This window comes from Chelmon rostratus, chromosome 10, assembly GCF_017976325.1.
Source record: "Chelmon rostratus isolate fCheRos1 chromosome 10, fCheRos1.pri, whole genome shotgun sequence".
NCBI lineage: Eukaryota > Metazoa > Chordata > Actinopteri > Chaetodontiformes > Chaetodontidae > Chelmon > Chelmon rostratus.
This window is the reverse complement of record NC_055667.1, coordinates 12596187-12607500: the sequence shown is the minus strand read 5'-3', so window position 1 is coordinate 12607500 and position 11314 is coordinate 12596187. Positions and strand designations below refer to the sequence as shown.

The 11314-nt window shown below is 41.9% G+C and overlaps 1 protein-coding gene across 6 annotated transcripts in view; it reads right to left on the bottom strand.

Moving 5' to 3' along the window:
* The window catches only part of ubr4 (ubiquitin protein ligase E3 component n-recognin 4), a 57083-nt gene that overhangs the window by 6870 nt on the left and 38899 nt on the right, over positions 1-11314 (bottom strand). For 3 of the 6 annotated variants that reach the window (XM_041946705.1, XM_041946707.1, XM_041946708.1), the window contains 29 exons: positions 10950-11183; positions 10707-10856; positions 10377-10604; positions 10056-10134; positions 9700-9942; positions 9353-9521; positions 8993-9137; positions 8468-8553; positions 8277-8364; positions 7741-7934; positions 7310-7549; positions 7067-7205; positions 6366-6491; positions 5881-6009; positions 5434-5783; positions 4721-4811; positions 4440-4524; positions 3872-3999; positions 3415-3544; positions 3127-3287; positions 2884-2993; positions 2347-2488; positions 1959-2040; positions 1562-1735; positions 1119-1240; positions 799-996; positions 556-636; positions 354-441; positions 1-121 (listed from right to left, as the gene is read on the bottom strand). The exon at positions 1-121 is cut by the window's left edge and continues 7 nt beyond it. In XM_041946705.1, the coding sequence (XP_041802639.1) occupies positions 1-121; positions 354-441; positions 556-636; positions 799-996; positions 1119-1240; positions 1562-1735; positions 1959-2040; positions 2347-2488; positions 2884-2993; positions 3127-3287; positions 3415-3544; positions 3872-3999; positions 4440-4524; positions 4721-4811; positions 5434-5783; positions 5881-6009; positions 6366-6491; positions 7067-7205; positions 7310-7549; positions 7741-7934; positions 8277-8364; positions 8468-8553; positions 8993-9137; positions 9353-9521; positions 9700-9942; positions 10056-10134; positions 10377-10604; positions 10707-10856; positions 10950-11183 (4313 nt within the window). The remainder of the gene's footprint in view (positions 122-353; positions 442-555; positions 637-798; positions 997-1118; positions 1241-1561; positions 1736-1958; positions 2041-2346; positions 2489-2883; positions 2994-3126; positions 3288-3414; positions 3545-3871; positions 4000-4439; positions 4525-4720; positions 4812-5433; positions 5784-5880; positions 6010-6365; positions 6492-7066; positions 7206-7309; positions 7550-7740; positions 7935-8276; positions 8365-8467; positions 8554-8992; positions 9138-9352; positions 9522-9699; positions 9943-10055; positions 10135-10376; positions 10605-10706; positions 10857-10949; positions 11184-11314) is intronic. The other 3 variants (XM_041946706.1, XM_041946709.1, XM_041946710.1) reach the window with 1 other exon arrangement.

Genomic DNA, 11314 nt, shown 5'->3' with positions numbered 1-11314 from the left:
AGATGTCTTCCTTGTTTAAAATCTTTGATTCCAGACAGGCGGTTGAGCATGCACTCCAGTCCTCCACACTGCGCCATGACTCCTGCCATCTTGTACACCTCCTCATCATCCTCCTCCTCATCTGCAATAAGGTCAGGTAAAACACTTTTCATCCTTCAGTTGTGATGAGGTAATGTAAAGTCATGGTTTCCATTACTCTTTCCATGGGGTACTGAATACAGTGATGGCAAAGAGCATGGTTAATGGCTTACATATCAGTGAAGAGTGTTAATAAGTGACATTTAGAACAAGAACAATTGTGCAAGCTATGTTTGACAATTATTACAATACTGCAAATTAACAGGGGATCTAACCTGTGGTTGAGTCCAGTGACTCTATGAACTCCTCAGTGGCATCTCCCAACAGACCTCTCATTCGATAGATGATCCTCATTGGCTCACCCTTGGGAGAAAAGCCAACATGTTGAATGACGGACTAATGCATTGACAATCTGCACGGTTCTAGATGTTCTTAAAAGGATTAATCATTCACTGTGAAACTCATGAGGACTCTCACCTCATTTGTCGGGCACCAGACCTTCTTGTAGACCTCTGCCACTGACAGATCCAAGCTAATGATTTTGTTGTTTACCAGAAGCTGAGGAAAGAGGAGCAGAGAGTTATCAGTTAAATGTCTTGCAACAAGTCAACTTTTAGAATTCAGTGACAAAGAGGGAAGAGATGGATAAAAGCGAGCACCAAAACAAAAAAATGTGTTTTAAGCATGCAGGTGGTGAACGTTTCAATTTTTTTTTTTTACCTCCATGCCACTGTCGTCCTCAAGCAGCGCAACCAGGTCGCAGTCTTGACAGATCTTGTTCTTGATGTCCCTCATCAGGGGGCCAATGCCGGGCTCGTTGCTGCTGTAGGGGTTTCCTGGCATGCGGCCCTGCAGGAAGTCCTCCTGCTGAGGATCTTTCTCCAGGGTCACAAAGAACTCTGTCACCTCATTCTCCTCCTAAAACACAAAGGAGGAAACGAAAGCTCCAGAGGGCGACCAATTCAAAACTACACTGAATTTTTGAGCATTATTCTGTCTGAACTGTCTAACTGAAGTGAACCAGGGTAAAGCTGACTCACAGGATAGATGATGCTGCACAGCCTCTCAAAAATGAACACGGGTGTCCTGTAGTCATCCAGGTTGTACCGCTTTGCAGTCTCTATGCACACTGCCATGAAGGCTTTGGTTTCAGACTCAGTACCTGTGAATAGAACAACGAGATTTACAAGGTTGATTTTTTAAACAAATCAACAGTATACGACCTTTGCAAAATTACTTAATTTCACAAGATTTTTAGTCTGTAGAAAGCAGAAGTAGATTTCTAAATTGTGCTTTAGTCATTTTATTGAAATATGGAAACAGCAGAGACTTAATTAAAATCAATATTTTGCCAGGTATGGCTGGTCAAAGTTTTCCTTTTATGTTAAGAAGTAGGAAAACAAATAATTGCTACAAGCTCCAGAATGAAGCAGCGGAACCACGTTTCAGATTTCATGTCTGTTGAAGTTGCATCAGTGCAGACCTGTAGTCATGTCCTCCAGCATCTCGAGCAACATGTCCTGAGTCTCATCGATGAGCTTGGTGCGCTGCACCACCAGTTTCCTCAGACACAGGTAGCCGTTGAGCACTGTGCCAACCAACCTACTTTTGAAATGCCGCTTAATGGACTCCACCTCCACGAAAGAAGAGAGCAATCCTGCAGGGGCACCAAACATGTAAAAATAATTTTAATATTCAAGAGACGGCATCACAACAACATTCAAAAACTAATCACCCCGAAGTTTCCTTGTGGTATAAAAATCATATGTGTCATTTAAACTGTACTGTTGTTAAAAGTGTCACCTTAATCCTACAGTTCCTACAATGTCATGTCTACTAACTTCATGGTCAGACAAACAACAGGACTGAAGCAAGCATACCAGTCAAGCTCTTGAGGGCATAGCCTTGCTGCAAGTCTGTGCTCAGTGTGGCCTCCTCCAGAGCCAGCAGATTGGCTATTTCCTGAATAGGGAATTAAACAGAGAATTAAAAGATGTAGCATTATTGTTATATTAATTGAAGTGTGATATAGATATATGAATACCCTTTGTGCCATATTTGATATCAGTATAGATACCAAACAATTGAAACGTAATGAAAAGTTTAAAAAAAGTTTGTGCTCTTGAAATTAAAGCTCACGTTTACAAGAATTTCAACAGAACTAAAGATTTTAACTCAAAGACATTAGTGCTGCATACAGATATTCTATGAAACCACTGGGCTTATCTTACTGTAAAATTATAGTATTTTGAACTTGAGGGCCATTACCTTTGTGATCAGGTTACCGATGTAGGGCAGGACTCCACGGGCTGCCAGGTAAACCTTCCAGTGTGTTGGCTTGATCAGCTTTTGGTACAGACCCAGGTACTCCACTGCACACTCTCCAGCTACACTCAACTCATCCAGATAACTGACACATACACAATATAACAGTCATTTTACACAAAGTCAGATGTACGGTTGTGCTCCAAGTGCTCACCACAGTCTCTTTTCTTGATATTTGTTCAAAAAAAATTTGTCTCAATTATTTTAACACTTTTCATACTTGTGCTTGTTAACCCTCGACAAAGCTAAAAAGTATGTGATCTGTCTGAAAATGACAATCAGTTCCATCCAAATTTATGCCACAGTGTTTTTCTGTTATTGTTAACAGATTTACTAAGGTAACAGAGTACTGCACTAGTATACTGCACTAACTTTAATACTGAGGAAATTTTGCAGTGATCTAATAATAGTTAATGAATCCCTAATAGTGCATCATGTGATGTTTGTTTGACTTGCTGGTTATCTATTCAAGGCTCTTACCTGGTGAGCAGGTCCAGGACTTGTTGCTTGCGGCTGGGGATTGTGGTTAGGGCCTCCACAATGGTACAAGCTGCCTGTCTGGCTGCCTGAGTGGCAGGTGTGAAAAGGACCTGCAACAAATATAACTCTAGTGATTAACTGGCTCCTAATTTGATTTCTAACAAAAGATGGTTGTGAAACAAGCAGAGCACTAAAAATACTTGCAACACATTGTATTTTAAATTATTGTTTTATTTTTTGTACCTGCCGCAGCCAGTTGTTGTGGCTCAGTTTGAGCAGGCGAGGGAAGAGGCCTTCACCTTTTCTGGACCTCATGAATTGCTTCCACTTCCACACATACTTCTCCAACAGGTACTGCCTTCGCAACTCAGCCTTCCCCTGAGGCTTTGACACAGCTTCCTGGCCTGTGGTTATTGAAAGTGAAACAGTCAAGAGTAAAATCATCATGCGTTTTCATTATGTCACTGAAAAAAATTAAGAACCATGTTGCCACACTGATATACTGTATATATGATCAGAAACCGCACTTACCTCTTGCTGGGAGACACTTTTTCCAGGCCTCATAAGATGCTTTGGGGTCCTTCTTGAGCCACAGTTGAGCCTGGGCATGGATTTCATTACTGTAGGGCCTGACTGTGGTCAGAGACTCAATAGCAGCATCCTATTACCAAAAACAAACACACATGGTTGTATAAGGAAACATGATTCAACCAACATATGTAATGCTTACATTTCCTGAGCTGGTGCATTATAAATAAAATATATATATTTTTTTTCTGATTCATCACATAAAAAGGCATGTCATGGTTCTTTGTGTAGATTCCAGCTTTGTTTTTTCTCTTTTTGGTTCAAATAACTACAGGGTCAAAGTTCTTCACCCTCCCATCTCCTTGTCAACTACACTGCACCATTGCCACCGACAACCCTCTGAAAGGCAAAGGAAAACCACATGACCTGTAGCTGAATGGCAGCTTTATAGAGTTTTTACCTTGTTCTTCTTGCTAGTGGGAGCAGGGGGCTTGATCAGCTTTTGCAGGATTCTCAGGCACATCAGAGTGATGTTCTCCACCACTACAGGCGTCTTTATATTAACCGACATGAGGAAGAGACTGAGGGCTAGGAGAAAAAAAATAAAAAGGACAAAATGTCAGGCTGAATGTCTCCCACTCAACCCAATCACAATCAGATAACTGGGTTGCTGGTTGATGCAGAGGATGCATTGTGATGCATCATACTGGTTATCAACTAGACCAATAATATAATATATACAAAAATACTAAACTAAATATTATTTACATAGGACCAAATCACAAGAGAAGCTATCTCAGAGAACATTTCATATGGAGCAGGTCTAGACTGTACTCTTTATAATAGTGACAAAAGAACACAGAATAGCAACAATACACACAAGAATGGGACTTAATGTCAAACTAAGGGATCAGAAAAAATAAAACATAAGCTACTCCCATGAAACTAATCCACAGGCTGATAAAATAAACAGAGCCTGAAAAAAATTCACCATCTTTTGAGGTTTGAGATTATGAAATCAGGCTTACCACAACGCAACCGTAACTCCCAGCACCCTCCCTCTTTTGAAATGGAGTCTGTCAGTAGCAGCATTTCATACTGAAGATTACTAACCTGTTGGAAAATAAAGACATCACGTTGATATCAAAATTGGGAATTCTTCAACAAAGTTAAACTGCTCAATCCAGGAGCTACGCTGTTTAGATACAAATGTTTTCCAACAAATAACAGATATTTCTGCAAATATTTCTCTCAGTGTTTCATTTGCTTAATTACTTCAGCCTCCAGCAGGACACATAAGAAGACATACCAGGTCAGGATTGGCCCAGTGGCCTTTGAGGGCAGCAGACACCTTGGCGATGATTAGGTCATTCATTTGTTGTGTGGCCTCTGGATGATCTCTGAAGCAGGAAAATATGGAAGGAAAGAGACAGAATGATATGTAATTATCACCACAATACTCTGTAAGTATACAAAGCTAAGTGTAAAAAGCAAAAAGTAAATTAAGATGTACAACGTATGCTTTCAATCCAACTTTGTGGAGCCGAGTACCTGGTGCTTATGTGTACAACCAATGTTCCCTGAGGAAGGGAAAAGAGGTAGAACACACCAGTAGGGGGTGCCCTAACTTCATGTCGGGCTACAAGAGATCCTGCACAGTTTCTCCTCCTGGGTCTTAAATCGCTAGCAAGGATGTAAATAGAATAAGGAGGAGAGGCTGCGCAGGGTCTCTTATAACCCTTGGGACTGGAGGGCTTTTCGTGCCTCCAACAGCCTCATTTGCTTTGACAGCTGTTTTGACAAAGGTTCTACAGGCTCGTCTTGCAAGGACGCAATGTGCATACTAATGTGTCGTACCAACTTTGCCAACTGGAAGGGGACTATACTTTTGGCGAGTGTGTGGCACCAGTGGGATTGACCGTTCATAACTCTGGCAGCATTTAGTGACAGGTATAACGTTATGGGTACCTATCAACTCTACTTGACTCTTCTACTTGACTACAAGACAGGAGAGGGACCTACCTGGTGAGGAGACAGACCAGCTGGCGCACCTCCTCCCTCATGGCTGCTGTACCTCGCCGTAAGTTATACTCAAACAGCTCCCGGATGAGACCCTGGAGAACCAGGATCTGCCGGAGGGCTGGATTAGTGGCCAGTGCGCGGAGCAGCGTGATACAGTGACCTGTGACAGCTGAGGCACAGCCATAGCATTTGGTTGAGGAGGTGTGGCCACAGCCCAGCACGGAGAGGGCGCGGTACTGACTGGCAGTGAAGGTTGGCTGGTGGCTGCTGCTGCTGCGAGATGACTTGGTGGCTGCTTCTCTCTGCTGCAGATCATACTCCAGGAGCTCTTTACGAGACGCAAGCACTTTCTGTAAACAGAGAGAAAAGGTCAGCGTTATAAGTGAGCAGAGAAAAAACTATATGCTATAAATTACTAGGCAAATTATCATTTTTATCCTCTGTAACCTGTATAATCTTGGACAGTTCATCAAATGATGTCTTGCAGTCTCCACTGTACTCTTGAGCCAGCTGTTGAATGTATCTGTTGACATTAGCAGAGGATGTACCGAGTCCTGCACCTGCTCCAGTGTCGTCCTGAGGGCAAGACAGGAAAAGAGAAAATAACATTATGAGAAAAAAAATGTAGAAATAAGACAAAAAACACACTTTAATCAACATTACTAAGGAAACAAGAAAATCTACAAATGTCAACAAAAATACTATTACTACTACAATGACCTAAAGTCATACCTTTGGTAGTTCTGCTACAGGGATTTACTGTTGGTCAGCTGCTATCAAAATCTTCACATTTACTGAAAAATGATTTTTAAAACACTAATCTAAATAATCCCAATGTGTGATGTATCTGTTAAACTGTGCATTATATACATTTTAGTTATCTAAAATTAGACTAAAGAAAAATTACTGTTCAGGCCCCTCTTTGAACTGACCTGTGGTTTCTCTGGTGCCGCCTCATTAACTTTAGACAGGAGGCTCTCCAACTGGGGCCGGTGGCCCATCAGCTGGTGGTAGACCCGGTCAGCTTTGTCCAGCAGGGTATTAATATTCGTCACAGCCTGCAGGAAAAAAGTACATCAAAAATTAAAGATGCGGAGTGAAGATGGAAGTAGAGATGGAGACTTCTGTTGCCTTCTAATGGAACCCACATAGGTACATGTCACATCCCCTGAGATCTTTTCCTAAACCTAAAAACTAAAAAAAAGTAGTTTTGGTGCCTATAACAGTTTCAAGGGTCTGTCATGCATTAGATGTGTCCTGTAGCTATTGTGTGTCTGCAGATAGCCCTACTTGTTCAAATGGTTAAGTTGTGAACTGTTAGGCAGCAGCAACACCGAAAAATTAACTTCTATGGCCTCTGCCAATGGCAAATGCATCATAACTTGTGACATCAGAGCTTTCAGAAAACTTTCACTTTCATGGTTGTGAATACCACAAGAGGCAGGTGTTCATATGGATATGGATTCTTGTGAACACAGTGAACACAACCCCATTTCAAGGCAGGCAAACTACTTCATTCATCTGCTATCCTCAGCAAGAAAATGGGGATAACTCAGATTTTGTGATGCAAGCTGCTCTTTTTGGAATGACAATCAATCTCCCCTTCTGACTCTTCCTTTTCACTTGTATTTACCTTTTTCCTGTCTTCCTCATTCTCAATGGGATCCACAGCACAGCATGGTTTAGCATATAGCATGAAATCAAATCGGGCATATTTGCAGAAACCACAGGCATTGCACAGGAAGGGGTCTTTTTCATCGTAATTGATGGACCTAATAGAACAACAGAACAACCAGAAATTTAAAATCCAATTCACTTCAATGTCTCCAATCATTTCCAAATATGTTCAGACCTGCAGAGGAAACCTGCTGCTCACCTGCACTTGTGGCACTGATAAACGTTCTCACCGCAGTTGCCACACACCCCAGGGTTGGCTGGCACAGAGGCACTGCAGCGTGGACACTGCAGGGTCTCAGTGGAGGCCTGGTAGTTCTCATAAAAATCTGAGAACTCAATCATCAGGTTGGATGCAACGATGGGTAAAGGAAGGTCGATCTTCACCTCTGTTTGACCTGGGGTCAGCTGAACTTTCTTGGCTTTGTGCCAACGAGCAGGTCTAAAAAGAGACAGTCAAGAACTTTTACTTCATACTGCCAAATGAATGACTGTGAAACTGAAACTTTGGTAAGTCGTCACTGTGTAATCTTTGTATCTTTTAATACTGTTGGTGTTAAATAACCATTATAAAAAACATGATTAGTGAAAAAGGAGAGAGAGAAAGACAAGCGGCTCTTTGTTGAAACGTACTTGTTCTTCAGTTCCACTATAGCCTGTACAGTCCGGTTATTGTAGTACAGGTTGATGGTGCGGACCATTTTGGTGCGTTTCAGGTCACCAATCTTCACTGTGACTTTGCTGATGGTGTGACTGCCAATGAGCTTGACAACCTGCTGTGTGGTGGTGTAGCGCGTGTCCACTTTGATCGATGACAGTTTTATATTCTGGAGAACAAACACAACAATGTTCAAAGCAGTGTTTATGCCAGTAAGGTTTTACAAACCCCCCCCTTGCAAGTGTTCTGATCACTTGTACTTGTTCTCTCTGCATATGCATAATTTTGCCAAGGTTAGCATCATAAATAACACAAGTCCAGACATACAGATGAGCATCCTGAGCTTGTCACACTTTCTGTTCAAATTACCAAACCCAATCATAGTCGAACTAACCATAACCGATGCAAAATCCATGCAAACTTACATCTGAAAAAACTTGCAGAATAATTCTATTAGCTAAACTTCTTGTGTACTTTGTGGCTACAGATTGAGAAGGTGTGTTGCACATACTGAGAAGGGAACTTCTGGATTGTTGCACACCAAGCAGGGGTCACTCTCCAGATAAAATCCATCAAACTCCACTAGACCTGACAGCGTGCTGCATGAGAAAACACCAAATTATTACATTTTTAAGAAGATGATGTCAACTACATGAAATTGCATTCTCTTTGCTACAAGACAGCACGTTTGTGTAGACATACTTGTAGATGTTGGAGTTTGGGTGATTTGTCAGGATATGGTTCTGCGCCCTCAGAATTTCCACAGCTTTCTGGGAATACTCCTTCAGCTGGAACAGAAAAGGGAAACCATTCAAACAATTTAAAATAGCATCATTATCACTGAGACAGCTATGATCTGTTAAATGATGAAAAGGCTCAGACATCAAGGAGGATAACTTCCAGAAACAGATTATGGACACAGACTAGCTTCTTAATAATCTATAATCAAAAAGTCTGGGTATTTCTGTGTCAAATTACCCTTTTATTTTAAGCAAGACAATTAAACTACATCAAAGAGCAGCCAAACAATGTCAACAATGGCATATCAAAAGCAGAAAACAATTGCTGGGAGAAATAGGAAAAACACACACAAGGCTCACAAAATACACTCACGTGACAAAGTACAGATATAACAATATCTTATAACAATATACACTACACTACACTACAATAAAACATATATATACATATATGTTATATTATAGCCTGTGAGGCTTTCAAACAAACCTTTTTCTCTGTCTGAGGGGTTTTGAGTGAGAAGTATCCAAGCAGGTCGACAAACTGGGCAGCTTTGCGGCCATATGCAGGAAGCTCAGGCCAGATGGCCCAAGTGAGTTCCAGCAGCAGCTCCTGCTGAGATTTACTGGAGTTCCTACAGGGAGATTCTTATGTCAGCCACCGGCCAAGGATGTGATTTCACCATTCAGTAATTCATTTATACTTTAATTCCCATATTCTTTCCATTGTTTGTGTAGCAATGCTACAATTTAACGTTCAATGACAAGAAGAAAAAGAGGGTTTGGGTTTGAGTCTGAGCCCAACAAAGATGACTGCGTATGTCTGAATGTGTTAGATTGTCTGCAGTACCTGTAGATATGAAGTGCCAAGCAGTGGGCTTGCCAGCGCACAGCAGATGAGTTTGACTCCAGCAGGAAGCAACGCAAGAACTGAATGAGGGTCTCCTTGTCTGCAAACTTGTTAAGCTGACTGACCAGAGCCATACACAGCTGATCCTCCTGGCTGCCAACTCCATCACCTGTGGTCAGTCCGCAAAATTACAACAGAGTCATGGCCCTAGCATCTACTATCCATTTTTGATACCCAAATATCCTTTTCAGGTTCATTGGGGGTCTTTAGTCTATTGTAGCATTCACTGTGTACCATCTAAACAAGATTTTGTATAAAGTATGACAAAGTCTGTGTCGTTGCCTCACCCTCTTTGTCCTTCTCCTTGTCCTCTTTTTTGCTCTTTTTACTGGAGGACTTGCTCTGAGAGGACTGAGAAGCTCCAGTCTGTCCAGTTCCACTGGAGCCTCCTCCAGAGAATGATGAAGAAGAGGAGGAGGAGCTGGCCAGCACCTTACTGCCACACAGAGCACAGGAGAGCAGTTGCAAAAGTACAGGGGAAACACCCTCATCCACTAGGAAGCTGACCTGGAGCAGGAAGTACAACACAGCTGGACAGAGAACAGAATAAGATAAGAGGAGAGAAAAGAAACAATTAAAATGTTAACATGACGGCCTTAAAAGTTACTTTGTTTCCAGTTACAAAACCTGATCTGAAACTTACAGTCATCCTTCATGCAGAACTTCTGCCAGTTGATCGTCCTCTGAGTGGCAATTTCAGCACAAGCTTTCAGATGTTCCATCTGCATCAAGAGAAGCAAGTTACATTTAAGCACAGTAGGTTACAAAAAGCAAAAAGAAATTTGTATCACAGAGCAAAGGAACAGGATAGAAGAAGAATTAACTAATGAGGGTTGTGAAACATATGCATAGAATAAGTGATCTGACTAAGACAAAAACAAGACAAAAAAATTTAACAATGAGTATGAAAAAAACATAAAAGCTCTGGACAAGCAGTCTTAATGATTGTTCAGAGGACACTCACCAGACTGATGAGTGTGTCATACTGTAGAGCCGAGCCAGATGTGGCTGTGACCACACCAGCCCGAAGGAAGATGCCCTGCTCCTCCAGGAGCTTCTTGATGCTGCGCACATGAGAGTCAAGAGTGTGCAGATCCCTCAGCTGACGATATTTTTCCTTTGAGCCGCAGATAAAAAGCAACAGCTTTCTGACTTGCCTCCTGACGAATGGTGTCTGTTGAATCATCAGATACTGAAGAGAAAAGGAAGACTGAATTAAAGGGTTGTTATTTATGTCTTTAATGCAGACAGGTTGAAAAAGAAAATTGCATAAATGATACATTCAATCACTTACTTCAGACAGATAATAGAACCAGGAATGGTCAAAGACAGGAGGTGGGATACGTGGGTTGGTGTCAGCTATCTTCTTGATCTGATACGGCAGCCGGAGCACCATTTCAGTCAATAGCTGGGAGTAGGCTTCAAACACATCCGCAGCATGTCCCTGAGGGAGGAGCAACACGGTGAGTTCACATTAACATTCCTTGTACAAAAGTCACTTTTTCAAGATTTGAAGATGTTTTCTGGTATCTGATACCTTGACATATTGGCGTAGGAAGAAAGGGCTCATGTCTGGGGGAGAGGAGGCTGTGTGTGGGCGGAGGAGCTGGCTGGTGGCCACAGGCTCTTCTTCACCCTGTTGGCTCTTCCAGAACTCCAGGAGTGATTTGAGAACGTGGAGACAGTAGTCAATAGCACCGAGGCTGAGCAAGGCAGTAGCTGTGGCGTTCGAAATAAGTGAGGACGACTGGAAGAGAGAAAGAGGATGCACCTGGCATGTAGTACAAGCAATTTAGTGTTAAATACCCATGAAGAAGTAGCATGCTGTCCATGGAGAAATTCAGTCATAGAAAACTATATGTTTGATATGTAAGTACCTTCTATGGCTACTTTAAGGTAGCT